The sequence below is a fragment of the Pelophylax lessonae genome (assembly GCF_965119305.1).
Source record: "Pelophylax lessonae genome assembly, chromosome: 3".
Classification (NCBI taxonomy): Eukaryota; Metazoa; Chordata; class Amphibia; order Anura; family Ranidae; genus Pelophylax; species Pelophylax lessonae.
Genome location: NC_138770.1, coordinates 389,341,675 through 389,359,052, shown reverse-complemented (window position 1 = coordinate 389,359,052; position 17,378 = coordinate 389,341,675). Strand labels below are relative to the sequence as shown.

The 17,378-nt window shown below is 40.9% G+C and overlaps 1 protein-coding gene across 4 annotated transcripts in view; it reads left to right on the top strand.

Annotated features, from left to right (window-relative positions):
• Positions 1–17,378, top strand: part of POPDC1 (popeye domain cAMP effector 1) — a 333,254-nt gene that overhangs the window by 291,483 nt on the left and 24,393 nt on the right. For 2 of the 4 annotated variants that reach the window (XM_082249688.1, XM_082249689.1), the window contains exon 7: positions 12,802–12,943. In XM_082249688.1, the coding sequence (XP_082105814.1) occupies positions 12,802–12,943 (142 nt within the window). Of the gene's footprint in view, positions 1–12,801; positions 12,944–14,819; positions 14,935–17,378 lie in introns of all 4 variants that reach the window. The other 2 variants (XM_082249691.1, XM_082249690.1) reach the window with 2 other exon arrangements.

Sequence of the window (17,378 nt, the reverse complement as noted above, 5' to 3'; positions counted from 1 at the left end):
CAGGACTCTTCCTAGAGCGGGCCTTAGTCAGGGAGTTGACCAAGAACCCGATGGTCACTCTGACAGAGCTCTGGCTATTCTCTGTGGAGAGAAGAGAACCTTCCAGAAGAACAACCATCTCTGCAGCACTCCACAAATCAGGCCTGTGTGGTAGTGTAGCTAGACAAAATCCACTCCTCAGGAAAAAGCACATTACAGCCTGTCTGGAGTTTGCCAAATGGCACCTGAAGGACTCTCAGACAATGAGAAACAAAATTCTCCGATCTGATGAAACAAAGATTGAACTCTTTGGCCTGAATGGCAAGCATCATGTCTGGAGGAAACCAGGCACCGCTCATCATCTGGCCAATACCATCCCTACAGTATACCATGGTGGTGGCAGCATCACGCTCTGGGGATGTTTTTCAGCGGCATGAACTATGAGACTAGTAAGGATTGAGGGAAAGATAAACAATTTACAGAGACATCCTTGATGAAAACCTCCTCCAGAGCACTATGGACCTCAGACTGGTACGAAGGTGTATCTTCCAACAGTACAATGACCCTAAGCACACAGACTAGATAACAAAGGAGTGGCTACGAGACAACTCTGTGAATGTCCTTGAGTGGCCCAGCCAGAGCCCAGACTTGAACCCGATTAAACATTTCTGGAGAGATCTGAAAATGGCTGTGCACCGACGCTCCCCATCCAACCTGATGGAGCTTGAGAGGCCCTGCAAAGGAATGGCAAAAACTGCCGAAAAATAGGTGTGCCAAGCTTGTAGCATCCTATTCAAAAAGACTTGAGGCTGTAACTGAAGGTGCTTTAACAAATTATCGAGCAAAGGCTGTGAATACTTATGTACATGTGATTTATTTCGTTTTTTTATTTTTAATACATTTGCCAAGATTTCAAACAAACTTCTTTCACACTGTCATTATGAGGTATTATTTGTATAATTTTGAAGAAAATAATGAATTTAATCCATTTTGGAACAAGTTTGTAACATTACAAAATGTGGAAAAAGTGAAGCGCTGTGAATACTTTCCAGATGTACTGTATCTTCAATATTAGTCTGTACCAACACTTCAATGCGTTTCAACTCATAATGAGTCTTCTGAAACTCCTGATGAAAACTCATTATGATTTAAAAGCGTTGAGGAGGAATGTATACATGTTCTATGAAAAACCTGAATGTAATCGATTGCAATCCTTTCAATTGTCAAGAATTTACCTTTTACTTGTTAACTAATGAAGAGCTATATCTTTTTAGATAATTTCTTTATTTCCTTTGTTTGGTACCTATATAAAGGCCTATTCCATGGTTGCATACAAAACAGTTTATAAAAGCATACAAAAACTTTTAAAATCCTATGCAGCTTGTGATGGCTCCCATCCTGTTGCCTTTGAGCTTAGTGGCTGCAACAGGGGAGAGTATACACTGTGCATGCATGGCCAAAGGAACAGGACTGTGCTCCTTCCAATGACACTAAGGGGAGCTGGACCCAACGGCTGCTTCATCCTTACAAGAACTCAGCCAACTGAGCCATCCATCGCTGGCTGCAGAGGATTTTAAGAAGCTTCTTTTAAATGTGGTTTTGAACTACATTCTTTAAACAGAAAGGGAACCCTGGCTTGTAATGAGGTTTAGCACAGTAGGCTGGTAAAGCTGAATTTACACTTTAATACAGATATGCTGACATGTAAAAGATTCTGCATGCAAGCTTTCTTTCACAGAGAGCACAGCTTCAATGACATCAGCATTTTCTATCATTTGTAACCACATGTATTAATTATTTATTTGTAATTGCCTGGACCGAAATTATATTTGATAGTCCTTTAAAACATTTCCCCTACTCCTTGAACGCAGCCCAGCAGCTGGAATACTTACTAAATCGCTCCTTGATTCAGCGATCTTTGCTGTGCAAGCCTGTACGGTGTTTCACAGCCTTTCTACTGAATATGTCCCTCTCAGGTGCACTTGCAGCCCGGCCCAGTTTATTTCTATGGGACATCCGTACTCATGGTAGCCTCCACCGATCCAGCAGAGTATGACTTCCCAATAAATTACATGGGACCAAAGGTGCAGATTTAAAGATGGAGTTTACAAACTAACTTGAGCTATATACTTACTGAGTCACTTAAAATTTGAAAAACAATGTAACAATGTAAACAATCCTGTGCATCTGGCCTCTAGAGCAGGGGTAATGAATTAAAATTCAAGGAGGTCCGGTTGCTAAAATTTTCTTTGGGCCGAGGTCCGAATCTGAAGTCTTTGCTATGACTCAGAAAGAATGGCAAAACAAAACGTGTCCATCAGCGTTGCTCTTAACATAAAATATGCCCATCCGAGTGCCCCCTAACATAAAATATGCCCATCAGAGTGCCCCCTAACATAAAATATGCCCTTAGCATAAAATTTGCTCATCAGCGTGACCCTTAACATAAAATAAGGGACACGCTGATGGGCATATTTTATGTTAGGGGGCACTCAGATGGACACATTTTATGTTAGGGGGCACTCTGATGGGCACATTTTATGTTAGTGGGCACTCTGATGGGCATATTTTATGTTAGGGGGCACTCTGATGGGCATATTTTATGTTAGGGGGCACTCTGATGGGCACATTTTATGTTAGGGGGCACTCTGATGGGCACATTTTATGTTAGGGGGCACTCTGATGGGCACATTTTATGTTAGGTTGCACTCTGATGGGCAAAACAAAACGTGTAAATCAGCGTTGCTCTTAACATAAAATATGGCCATTAGAGTGCCCCTTAACATAAAATATGCTCCTCAGCGTGCCCCTTAGCATTAAATATGCCCATCAGAGTGCCCCTTAGCATAAAATGTGTCCATCAGAGTGCCCCTTAGCATAAAATATGCCCATCAGAGTGCCCCCTAACATAAAATGTGCCCATCAGCGTGCCCCCTAACATAAAATGTGCCCATCAGCGTGCCCCCTAACATAAAATATGCCCATCAGAGTGCCCCCTAACATAAAATGTGCCCATCAGAGTGCCCCTTAGCATAAAATAGGCCCATCAGCGTGACCCTTAACATAAAATAAGGGGCACGCTGATGGGCATATTTTATGTTAGGGGGCACTCTGATGGGCACATTTTATGTTAGGGGGCACTCTGAAGGGCACATTTTATGTTAGGGGGCACTCTGATGGGCAAAACAATACGTGTAAATCAGCGTTGCGCTTAACATAAAATATGCCCATTAGAGTGCCCCTTAACATTAAATATGCCCATTAGAGTGCCCCTTAACATAAAATATGCCCATTAGAGTGCCCCATAACATTAAATATGCCCATTAGAGTGCCCCTTAACATAAAATAAGGGGCATGCTGATGGGCACATTTTATGTTTAGGGACGGCACTCTGATGGGCACATTTTTTTTTATGGGGCACTCTAATGAGCACTACAAAATATGCCCATCAATCTGCAGACTTTTAAAACCTCCCATCCGCTTTAAGTGCATCTATGGCCACATTACATTCTCCCCTTGTGCTCCACATACCTGGAGCCAGGAGCCGAGCCAGAAGCCGCGAGCAGGGGGGCGGGGCGCGCACATAATGTCACGCCCCAACTCGCTGCCTGGCTGAATGGGAGCCGCAGTCAGGAGCGGGGGGCGGGGCGCGCGTGTGACGTCACGCCCCTACTCGCGGCCCGACAGGACACCGGCCGGGAGCCGCAGCGCGCACACAGTACGTCAGTGGTTGCTGGGACACCCGCGGTCCCAGCAAACCATTGAATCAATACAGGAGGCGGCCTCGCGGTCCGGGTGAAAGCATCGTGCGGGCCGCCAATGGACCGCGGGCCGCCATTTAGTGACGGCTGCTCTAGAGGGTCCCTCTAAGTCCGAGAGGAGCTTGTGCAGGGGAGTGGGGGTCTCCTGTGGAAGGCAGGGGACAGTCCTGGTCCGTGAGCTGCTGTTGCTTTCACTGGTCTGTGCGTAGAGGGGCCTTGACGTTACTTCCTGGATGCAGAGCTTCAGACGAACAGTGACGCATTGCGGAGCATTGATTTTACCCCACATTAAAGTTTTTTACGCTACACTCAGAGCTGCGTTTGTGGTTCACTCACCTTGTACACAACAATACACTGAACAACAGTCAACTAAAATACAACAATGGTATCTACGTTCCGATTGTTTGCGCACAGCCTGTGTACTTGTTACCAAGTTATTAATTTGAGAAGAATCCACTCAAACACAACCTGATTTCTGTTTCTTATAGAAAAATCATTCATATAATATATATTATATCAAACGCAACACATTCCACCCTTGATTTTTTTCTCAGACTCCACACAGACTAATAACTCATACTAAACATTAATTTGCCTTGAATGCAACTCCCTCCTATATTTCTGCCACTGAGAAGGTGTTTCAGTCTTTGGCTTAAGGTTCATTAGAAATTCCATTCTAAAGTTCTTTAGAAACAAGTTCAGGCTTGTAATAAATCAAAGGCCTAAGGGTCCTTTCACACGGGCGGACCTTGTGTCTGTTTTTCATCCCATTTTTTTGCGGATGAAAAACGGACATAATGCATGTCAATGGGATTGCGGATGTCAATGGATGACCATCCGCTGACTTCCGATTTGCGTAATTTCCTTTAGTTCCGTTTTTTGGAACGGAAGAGAACCCTATTTTTCTTCCGTTTAAAAAAACGGAACGGACGCAGAAACGGATGTCAGCGGTGTCATCCGCTGACATCCGCAATCCCATTGACACAGCTCTTGCGATCTTCCATCATTCTGTCCATCATCCAAACACTTCTGGTCTTCCTATGGATCAAATCAGAGACAGCCTGTGGAGTGGAAAACAAAGCGTATTACCTGTTCTTTCTAATAATACAAAACAGTAGACCCCGGCCCTTCAGCCACAATCTCTTCTCTAACTGGCTTCTTGCCTGGATCTCTGACCAACACTTTCCCACCTGCCTGTATCCACTTCTGACCCTCCCAAAGAACATCAATAGGAAGGAGAGGAAATATACTGATATTTCCCAGAATATCACTGCTGTTTATTTTGGAAGATTTGATATTATAGACCCTCACTTTTCACTCTTGCTGAGAAGTATCCACTAAAGAAATCAGAGTCTAAGCCACTGTCCCCAAGCTCATCTGCCAATGAAAATATAACTTCAAACCTTCCTGCCAAATTCCCTCTCATTCCTAGATAGGCTTCAGCTTCAGATACATTACTCTTGTTTTTTTTTGTCATGGGAAGCAGTAACTTGGTACTTGTTAAGCCCTGTTCTTTCAGGAACCTTGTGTAAATACTGAACTCTTAACTCCAGCTGTGGAATCTGCACTCCAGCCCCAACTATCCTCTCATATGTTGTGCTTTTGGCCAAAATTTAACAACGTGACCGCCTATGTGAAGACCCGATCCTACCCCCTTAGTGTACGTGTGGGTGTAAGTTTGCGTATATATGGTCCTTCAATAGCCCATTGTATCTTTCAATCAAACCAGCTGCCTGTGGATGGTATGAGATGTGGCACAACCAGTACACTCCAGAATCTTTGGCCCATTGCTGTACTGTTGATCCGGTTAAGTGTGAGCCGTCATCACTTTGGCCTTGTTTGGGACAGCCATAAGCAACCACAAGTTTCTGTAGCAGTTGAAGCGTTGTGGCTTGATGTGCACGTTTGCAAGGATGAATAAGCAAAAGTCCTGAATAGGTGTACACTGCAGTGCAACGATACCTCAGTCCGTTGTTTTCCCGGTGCAAGGGACTGATGAAGTCAATCAGGGGCACATGTGCATCAACATGACACACTTTTATGGTGCGGGAGAGTGCTTCCATCCAGATGTAGTCCTAGACTTCCTTGCCTCCCCACACCACCTTTCCATGAATCATCCATTCATTGGACTTCCACTTGGGCATCAAAGTTGTCGGTCCTTTAAAGACTGCCCAGCTGTCAGTGTAGATAGTGACCTGGGAGGAAGGATCCTCCTGAAGAGTCATCACTACAGCTTTCAACTCTGCATACTGACTGGACCCTCCAATCCAGTCTTCTGCAGGACTGTCTGTACTTGGGTTGTAGGCTGCTGCTGTCCATTTACGTCCAGACGAGGTGACTATGGATGAACCATCAGTGAACCATGCTGACTCTTTCATGTCTTCTGACAAAAACTCAAAGGGTGGAGCCTCTTGAATGGGGGCTGACTGCAGCACAGGAATATCTTCTTCTGGCTGGTTGCTAGTAAAAGTGACAAGCCCTTCCAACTGTTTTGATATGTCTCTGACTTCCCCAGCTGCAATACCTCCTCTTTCATGAAGTTACCACTTTCATTTTTATCAATGTCTGGTTCTGGGCTACAGCTGCCCTAGTGGTCAGTCCATTATCTCTCACCCATCCTGCTATTGGCAATGCAGTATGGATTGTGACTGTGTCCTTTCCTGTAATGGTCTCTATGTGTTGAAGTGCTGTGTACGCTCCAAACAGGTACTTCTCTAGGGGCGTATATCTCTTCTGTGCTCCTGTGGGTTGCTTAGACCAAAATCCAATGGGTATTGCTCTTTTTTCATTTTGGCTGCCACAGAGTCCAAGATATGGTACCATCCTGCTCCACTACATGCAGCTGAAATTGTACTCCTTGTCTCAGGAGTCCCAATCGCTGATGCTGAAAAATGGCTTCTTTAGCAGCCAAGAATACGGTCCACTGCTCTGAACCCCATGAGAACTCAGTCTTTTTCCTTGTGACATTGTATATAGGCCTCAGAAACAGTCCAAGATGTGGGATGAACGATCTCCAGAATCCCACAACTCCAATGAACTTCTGTGAATCCTTTTTTGTAGTAGGGGGTAACAGTGCCTGGATAGTTTGCACAACTGTCTCTGGAATTTTCCTGGCTCAGTCCAAATTATTCCCAGGAATTTGACCTCTGTGATGGGTCTTTAGACTTTATCTCTATTGATAGCCCACCCTCTGTTCTCCATGTGCTGAATCAGCAGGTGCAGTGCTTCAGTTACATCTTCCTTTGTTCCAGAGATCATGATGTCATTGATGTAGTGAAACACAGCGACTTTCAGATTCAGGGTGCTTAAATCTCCGGCAATAGTCCATGACAAATCATTGGAGAATGAAGGTAGCCTTGAGGAGGGACAGTGAAAATGTACTGGCAGCCATCCCACACCAAAGTGAACTGGTCCTGACACTCTGGGTCTATCAAAAGCATTAGCCAGGTCTATCACAGCATGATATTCTCCTGCCTCTTTAGCAATTTTCTCAACGATTGAGATAATATCAGCCAGGTACAGCTGGCTTCAATGGAGGTGCCACTTTGTTTAGACCTCTGTAACCCACAGTCATTCTATATGTCCTATCAGGTTTCTTTACTGGGAACACCGGAGACGAGAATGGACCTACAGCAGGATCCCTACTCTCAATAGTTCTTGAATAGTCTCCTCAATTTCTTTGTGGCCTCCAGGAAGTCTGTACTGCTTGAGACAGACTGGCTTCTCTGGTGGAGGAATGAAGACAGGGGTCCATTTTGCATAACCTCTGGTCACAGCCTTCACCTCCCATACGAGATACGCTTTATCAGGATACCTTGATTTCATTTGTTTCCTAGAGATAACTAGTCTGGTTTTCTCTTTACCTCCTGTCTTCTTCTCTCCCACATTCTCTTTCTTCTCTGTTCTTTTATGCCCGTTTTCCTCCTTTCTAACCTTAACCTTATCTGCTGCCCTGACAGGTTTTGTTTTAGTCTACTCTAGCTTCCCCAACTGGATTAAAAGGGTAGTGGCTTCATGAATCTTGCTGTTAAATCCCAGGCCTCCCTGCAAGGACAATAATTGAGCCCTGAGATTAAGTGGTGCAGTCTTCATTAGCTTAGACCCAGAGCAGACGTAAAGGGTTCCATATCTGGACCCATTAAATCTGGAAAAGTATTTAATCTGGTTATACAACCCATCTCACATAACCTGGGAATACCCTCTTCTATTGTTCTCCACACGTAGGTATTTTCCAGGTCAATAGGATTAGCATATACTCAGACTATACCATCTCTCACAAGGTTGAACAGTGAAATATTCACAGTAAACAAGCTTTTTGCTTTGCCTGACGCAATTGTGGATCATGGGTTAACACTCCCATAGCCACTGCTTCCTTGCCTGACAAAACAACACTGTCCACCCCCTTATCCCACAAAGGTAGGAGCCAACTCAATCCTCGGACCTCTGTTTGTATTGTTTTGCCAGCACATGGATTTCAGTTTGTGTAAACTCCCATACTTCTTCAAATTCAACATCTCTGGGGTTGCGATAATGCACCTCCCCATCCTCTCTATCATGTTGCCTTTTCCTATGCTTAGTAATAAGAGGTCTGGCACACTTTTTCTTTGCCATTGGATGATCATCATCTAAAATATCAAACTCTACCTCCTCATTCTCAATATCATTTGAGGAGAGCACATCCTCACAATCCCAGTTTTGGGATGTGACAATGGCACCTACACTGGCCCTTCCTTTTCCTTAAGGCATTAATTGATTTGTTCATGAGGGCTGCACACCACTCTTGCAAATCATCAGCCCGACTAGCAGTTGAATGCACATACTCCAAAGCAACTGCTAGCTGGTCTTTATTACCTTAATTTCTGCCTCTGCCTTCTCCCTTTTCTGTGTTTCAGTATAGAGAGCATGAAGAAAATACCAACCCACTATGGACACTGTCCTCTTCTCTGCTTTACTTAAATCCAACCCCTTAAGGCTAAAATCTACAAAATGGTCTGAGACTTTATCACCCCAAGTCTTATTCAAGGGAGAAGCTTACTTTGTAAATTCTTTAGCAAGAGGTTTCCACTCATTGTCTCTGGCCCAGATAGGTAAGCTGCAAACTTCCACCTGGACACCAGAATCCTCTACAGCCTTGGTTTTCCTAAACAGCTTATACAATATTTTTACCTAGCACAAGCTACACAACACATACCAGAAAACAGGTCTGCTTCAGTTGAATCTTAGCTCAATCCTGGCACGAGCCCCCAATTTCTTTCAGACAAGCTCCCAATTGTTTTGCTTGCGTCTATCTAGCAAGGTTACTATGCGGTATTCAAGTTTTGGAATGGCCCAGCCAGAGCCCAGACCTGAATCCGATTGAAAATCTATGGGGTGATCTGAAGGGGGCTGTGCACAGGAGATGCCCTCACAATCTGACAGATTTGGAGTGTTTTTGCAAAGAAGAGTGGGCAAATAATGCCAAGTCAAGATGTGCCATGCTGATAGACTCATACCCAAAAAGACTGAGTGCTGTAATAAAATCAAAAGGTGCTTTAACAATGGGAAAGTAATAGTATGCTACAGGCCCCCTAACCTGAGGGATGAGGGGGAGGCAGACCTTCTATTACAGCTTGGAATGATGGCAAGGCTGGTAAATGTCATTATAATGGGGGATTTTAATTATCCAGATATTGACTGGGTAGAAGCCCAGAACCGCTTATTTGTCTAAGGCTCGCCGATTCCTAAATGTCTTGCAAGATAATTTCATGGGTCACATGACAGATGCACCAACAAGAGATAATGCAGTACTAGACTTACTGATTACTAACAATATGGACCTGATTGTGGATGTGAAATACAGGGCAACTTAGGAAACAGTGACCACAGGTTAATTGGATTCAGTACAAATCACAGTAATAGGAAGCACAAGGGTAATACAATGACAATGAATTTCAAAAGAGCCAACTTCCCTAAATTGCACTCCTTGCTAGACAATATTGAATAAGATAGAATCCTAGGAACAAAAAACAAGGAGGAAAAATGGGAGTGCTTTAAGAGCATACTAAATAAAGGTATTGGCCAGTGAATTTCAACAGGAAATATGTTGAAAAGAGCTAACATAAATCCTGGGTGGCTAAACTGTAATGTAAAAACATATAAAAACAAAAGAAAAGGCCTTCAAAAAATACAAGGCTGAGGGGTCATTGTCAGCATTCCAAAAAAACAAAGAATGCAATAAGGAATGTAAGAGCGCAATCAGAGCAGATAAAATGGACCACAAAAGGTACATAGCGGAGGAAAGTAAAAAAAAAAGAAACAAGAAGTTCTTTAAAAACATTAACAGTAAGAAAGTGAGGCCACAGCATTTTGGCCCCATAAAGGATGATATATGATAAAGTAGCCAAGGCTGTAATGTTAATAAAACATCACAGAATGCCCCCTCATGGCTACCTGAAGGCAGAATCAGAAATGGATTGAAAAAACTTAACATAAATAAGTCACCAGGACCAGATGGCTTACATCACAGGTTCCTTAAGGAACTCAATCAGGTGATAGCTAGACCATTATTTCTCATTTTTATGGACAGTTTACTGACTGGAATGATTCCAACTGATTGGAGAAAAGCCAACTTTGTACCAAATTTTTTGAAAAAAGGGCCGGGAGATATATCCCTGGGAACTACAGACCAGTTAGCCTAACATCAATAGTCTACAAGCTATTGGAGGGAATGATAAGGGACTATATACAAGATTTTAGTAGTGAAAACGGTATCATTAGTAGTAATCAGCACGGATTCATGAAGAATCGTTCTTGCCAGACCAAACTATTAACCTTCTATGAAGAAGTGAGCTGCCATCTAGATAAAGGAAGGCCTGTAGATGTGGTGTAATTGGATTTTGCAAAGGCATTTGATACAGTTCCCCACAAACGTTTACTGTAAAAAGTGAAATCTGTTGGCATGGACCATAGAGTGAGTACCTAGATTGAAAACTGGCTACAGGGGCGGGTCCAAAGGGTGGTGATAAATAGCGAGTACTCAGAATGGTCCGATGTGGTAAGCGAAGTCCTCCAAGGATCTGTCCTGGGACCGATTATTTTTAATTTGTTCATTAATGATATAGAGGGTGGGAAACCACGGGAGGATGGAATAAACAGCTTAATCTCAGTATTTGCAGACGATACAAAGTTAAGCAGAGCAATACCTTCTACGCAGGATGTGGAAATCTTACAAGAAGACCTCAATGAAATAATGGGGTTTGCCACCACATGGCAATTAAGGATCTAATGTTGAAAAATGTAAAGTAATGCATTTGGTTGCAAAGACATTGAACATGAGTTGCTCACCAGGGGGAGAACCTTTGGGGGAATCTAGGATGGAAAAATGACCTGGGGATCCTCCTAGTAGATGGCAGGCTCAACAATGGCGTGCAATGCCAAGCTGCTGCAAGCAAGGCCAACAGAATATTGGCATGCATTATATTTCTAGCAAAAAATACTGATTTAAAGTTGTAAACAAAAAGTTCCAAAAAAGGCTTTGTCTTTAGGTGGGTGTAATATGAAGAAAAACAATGCATTTAATTTGTATTAATTCAGGCAAGCCCCTGTTCTAAGGTGTTGGTTGAAGTCCTAAAGGAGCCTCGACGGTATTATGATATCAGGGCCATTCCTAAATTTTAAAGAATAAAAAAAATCAACTGAAAAAAAAAAAAAAAATATGGCTAGACCTGACTATAGCTGAACATATTTGTTTAGAATAAATGTGAGTACACATTTCTTTATCAGGTGGAGATAGAATTATGTAGCTCAATATAGTAAACTGTGTTTTGTTATTTCGTCTTAAAATGGCTATTTATTGAAGTAAAATATGCTAGTTTCGTCTCTGTGAAAAGCCAAAACACAGAAATGTTATTTCCTGGGCCATTTTAATTTTTTGGCAAAAGGTACACTGGCCCTAGGCCAACAATAACATATTCTAAAAAGAACCTCCCTGATGACCTATGAAGACAAATTAACCCTTATTCTGAAGTAAATCTTCTACAGATTTTTCCATAAAATGATGTCATGATCATCATTCTCCTGATGCCTCCTATTGATAACTTTAGACTGACCTTCCAGTAAAGGAATTAACCACCTTTACAACAAAGGTCAGTATTTGCATATCATATCATTAGCTTGAGCTACTGGTCATGACGCTGGAATTTACTCTTCAATTATGGAAACATTTGCTTTTGCACGTCCTATAATTTGTTTGCATTGCCCAGGTGTGTGACACATTCATTTTAAAAAGGAAATCCTCATTTTTTTTTTTACTCATGATTCAACGCTACTTATCTTAATCAAACAGCAAATTAAAGTTTTATCCCTGCTGCAAATATAAGCACTAGGCCAATCTCTAAAACGTCTGTGTCCAAAATCGAACACATGCAGATTATCTTGTACACCTTTTAAGTGTATCTAAAGCCAAAAATATTTTACTGGTTTTAAACAGATTGTGAAAATAATATTTTTGTCAGGTTTTTTTTGCTCTCTCTATTTGTTCTGGTGACTGTTGTCATCTGGACAGAGAGTGATAGAAAAATTCAAACTTTTTAGGCGGTACCAGATTAGGAATATAGGGGAAATCGTCCAATGGGGGCAACTGTTTCTGTGACAACTGCCTAGGAGTTGATTTTCCTTTACCTTTGGTTGTGTCTCAAAGACAGGTAAAGAAGGGTAATCTTATTATAGGACAAAAATTGGAAAAAAAATTAATGGCAGGAGTTTGAACTATTCCCAACGTTATCCAAAACTTAGCGCTTTAGATAAATAAATGCTATTTCTCTGCAAAAAAAAAGCTTTTCTCAGATACCAATATCTATACAAAAATGGTCCCATTAGGTTAATTGTTTCCCTGGACCCAGTTATTTCTTAAAACAGCACAGGCTGTTCTACTGCTGATTCTTTTGCACAGGGCATAAACACAAGGTTTTACTAGCTATTATATAGAGTGCTAAATTCTATATATATATATATTTTGCTATATTCCCACAGTTTGTGCCAGGAAAGTAGAGTTCATTGAAAACTGTTTTCTGCTTCTGTTTAGGTGGCAAAGAAAATGGACAGGCAGACAAGTCTGTGCTCACAGCTGTCTGTAATGCAAATGAGAAATAGCATGGCCAGCACAAGTGACAGTGAAGATGGTCTGCATAACTTTCTGCGGGGAACTTCAACTGCTTCTTCTCTACGTAAGTTTCCCAGCAAGATCATAAAGGAATCTGCATGTCAGCATCTGTCTTATTTAGTGTGAGGAACAGATGGTCATGTATCGAGTAACTGCTTATCTTGAGAATTATTATGCAGCTTGAAGGCCATTGTTAGTGTATCTTTGCTTAGGAAAATGCAAGACTATAAAGGTTCTTTTGTGACCTAGATTTTTCCACAGTGAGTACAGTGATCATAGTATTCTATTCTCACAGCTCCAGAACTTTACGCTAATTTGGTAGATCCTGGTTAAAATAGCTTTAAGATAACATTTAAGGTTGCTAAAAACGTAAGTAGCATTTGATGCATGGCATGACAGTTAAAGAGTGTTTTACTTACAAAAGTTACAGGGCTTTAAATTTTAAAGCATGCTTTCGAGGATTTATGGAATGCACTGTCTATAAAAAAACGTAAGTAACTCTAGTAAGTTTGTTTAAGGATTTTTGTTTTTTACTTTATTGGACAAGTTTCTATTTTTTTTTAATTCTTTATTTTGATAAAAAAGTATGCATCTAGGTATGTTCAACAGTAAGATCATACAACAGAAGGGGACCAAGTAGAAAAATGTCACAACAATCTGTAACAGATATGACAATGCATAAGGGTAGAAAGTACAAATCATCCAAAACAGTTTTTAGGGAAGCCTGAATAAAGAGCACCCCTTCATTTGGAGTAAGGGGCCTTGAAATGGTAATATTACCCTAAGTGTAAACTGATGGTGACATATGTCCTCTGGAGAAAAGGCCTGATGGAAACTATGGAATATAATAGAAAACATCCTCATCCTACCGATCTCCCTAGAGTAAGGTCCAGAGCTAGGGGTGGACAGGACACAATGTTTTTGTTTTATATAGAGCGTAGGGGAGAGTTAAGAATAGGAAGAGAGAGTGACAATAGGGAAAAAGAGAGGAGAGGAGGGAATGGGAAAAAAGGGGGGGGGTTGCTAAGCCAGCATGGCAGGACCATTTAAACGCCAGGGAAAAGTCAATCCCCAGAACAGGTGTCCATTAGGGCCTTGCCTTTATCAGAATACACGAACATGTTCCAGTGGAGCCATGTTTTGGAATATCGTTCTCGTCTGTTCTGAGCAGTCAGTATCAGGACCTCCATCCTGTTGACGTCATCCACCCTGTTAAGCCACAATGAGATGGAGGGAGGGCTTGCGTCCCTCCATTGCAAGGTGATGCATGCTTTGGCAGCAATAATTAAGTGACTAAGGGTTGACTTCTTATAAACATTGACAGGGATATCCAAGCAGCGGAGAAGGAAGAAGGCAGGGTCATCTGGAACCTGATAGTCTGTAAACTTTTGAGTAATTCTTTCCAGAAATGGTACAATTTCAGGACAAGTTTCTTTTTTAATTCATTTGTTTTAATTTATTTCCCCCAGTCTTTAAATAACATTATAGTTTAACTGTGACTACAAATGTCTTGGATATAAAGCTTATCATATCTTGTAATTCAGCATCAACAATACTACATATTGTTTTACAAGGCCAAGGTTATTGGTGCAGCAATAATCAGTTTCAGAGTATATGAATGCACACAGCTTCATAGTATGTAAGTTTTTTTTTTCAAAGCAAGAATGACTAATATAAATTACAGTTGTAAAGATAAGCTTACTAAACAAGACAAAGAGACATGCACAAAATAAAGTAACTCACAGTAGCTTAACAAATTTAATCTGTTGCCAACTTGAGACTGGTTGTTGCAGGCTACTGCACTCTACCCTCAATTGTTGCTTTTTGAACTTCTAAACCTAATAAATAGTTTGCCTTTCTTTATTATTATAAACAGTTTGGAAACTAATTTATGTAAAGTGTTTGACTAAGAAAAACTAACCATCTGCTTTTACGTTAAGGGAATAACCACCAAGAGTTCTATAATTCTTACGGAATGGGTCGTGTGGCGCGTGATGTTTTCTGTTGATAACTGCATATTAAAAATAAAAAGAACTACTCACAAGGTACTAATAGGTAATTCTTAAATGCTGTTTGCTGGGATATTTTTCATAATCATGTAATTCTTGAACTAATGTAGTAATTTTACTGTGCAAATGTTTATAAATCAATCATCCACTCTACAGTGTGATGGATTATTGACCTCTTGTGGATGATGGAGAACTGAGGTAATTGATTGCAGTGCAAATGTTGAGCTTTTGGTGGCTTTGAATATTTTACGGGTGTTTATATAAAAGTACGTTTTCTTCGGATAATCATCATCTATCTCAAAGCTATTTATTTAAGTTTATTGTTTAACTTGAATGGTAATATTATGCATGCTAACTCTTACATCATTTCTCTTCTCGTGACATCTTTCACTCTTTCACATCTTACTAATCCATATCAATTTAAGGCGCACACTCCTATTTCCTGCAAGAATCATGTTTCCTATATTTTTGTTATTTAAAAAGGATTTAGGGGGACCTTAGAGTGGTCATGCATTGGTTTAGATAATGGAAAACAATATTACAGATTCAGTTAATGATTTGGTAGGTGTTCACCTTAGAGCACTAATAGGAGTGGAATGTGGAGGTGGTTTGGAGAATCTAAGCAATGCTGGGCTGATACCTCACCAGCCCCCCCCCCCCAACTATATCTTCACTGTTTAGACCTCAAAGTGTTAGTAAACCCAGGACCCTGCATTCACTATATCCGATCTCCCACAGTACACAGAACTTGGAAATGCAATTATTTTAGTAAATATAAATTGTCAAATACCTTTTCTCTTCAGCGGTCTTGTGACTTCTATAAGTGTCTGGTCAAGCACTGGTTACAGCTTGTAGGAGGAGTTTTAATTCTCCTCTGACTTTTCTATGAGGCTGCATGACCCCTGACTCTCTGTTTGAGCAGTGCTGATTGGCCCTGTGCCGATCACATGCACCCTCCCCAAAAAACTGAGCATGTGCAGAGTACTTCCTAGGGCTCTGTACTATCAGCAGGTTGATTGGGGACAGTGGATGAAGGTGAGGATCAGAGAAGACAGGCTCAAGCAGCCTTTTTACACAATGCAGAGTATTAACCCCTTAAGGTCCACAGCGAGTTTAACAAGCATGTTTTACGGCATATACAAACCTATTTTTACTGTTGTGGGTTTAGAAATACTTTAAATTAATCTTAGCACCTTAACCTAATTTACAAAATGTCTATATATGAGCTGTCTGTGCATCTCCCGACAGCAACCAATTAACCTGTGCTGGTAAATAATGACAGAGAGTAAAAGAATGGACCAGACCTATTGCTATGGGGTAACATAATTATAACTCATTCCTTTACAAATTTTGTGCATATAAGTGCTGTAATTACAAACAAATCAATCATATAAAATTGTGTTCCTTGCTAACAATGGTGCACACAGCTTATTCAACAACTGGTGCCAGGATGGAACCCCCTTCGGCAACTTGGAGGAACCTCAAGCATTCAAAAATAAAATAACCGCACCCAGGTCTTTGAAAATATTAGTTTGCTCTTAGCTTGATACAGAGCTAGACATCGTTCAAAACATTACTTTGTGAAACTGGAGCTTGATTGTTTTGTCCTGCCATGCTTTTGGAACAAAGTACAGTAAGGGAATTTTTAGTAAAATGTGTGCTGATATACTATGTTTTTGCTTCCTTTTTACCAATTATTTGTGTAGATTCTTATCAGACTTTTAAAAATATGCATTTGAATGTTGCTTTGTTTCTTAGATTAACATGGTTGTCCTATATTTTTCTTATAACTGGAGTAATACTTAAAACCAGCATTTGTTGTGCCTTTCGGCATTATATATTATGGGATTAGATTTTCCTTTGATTTTCTTTTTCTTGTTTTATACTTTCCTCAAATTAGGATATTCCTTTGCAGGTTACAAAATGTGTTTTTTTTTTTTGTTTTTTTTTTAATGTCTGGAATATTGTACAGAATTGAGTACAACATAAGAATCTTCAGTTGCTAAGAAAGTCTTTAGGGTTAATGCACATGGATATTTGTAGGTATTTTATATACCTAGTGTAACTATTCCAACGCTTTCCAGCTCCCAGGCAGCCACAATTGCTGCATAAAGCCTGACCTACAAATGAATGGCGGTATGTAGCTATACCTTCATAAACGCAGTTGCGTTTTTGCATTGGCATTTACCCTCTCATGCACGTATGGCATATCTCCTGAACGCCAAATACATGCATTCTGGGATACACGCATGGAGAGGTATACAAGACTACAGCTGTATACAGCCTTTAACTTTTATGGCAGGTATGTGGCACCTGTGGCTTTCTGGACCCAGGAAATTTCCGCCAGGCATAAAAATTGCCTACAAACATCCATGTGCTTAAATCCTTAATCTGAATTTGCATTCTAAAAATCTTTAGAGGTTCAAGAATTTTTTTTTTTTTATCTTTACCAATCTTTACCCATAATCAACATGCATTACCTTCTTACAT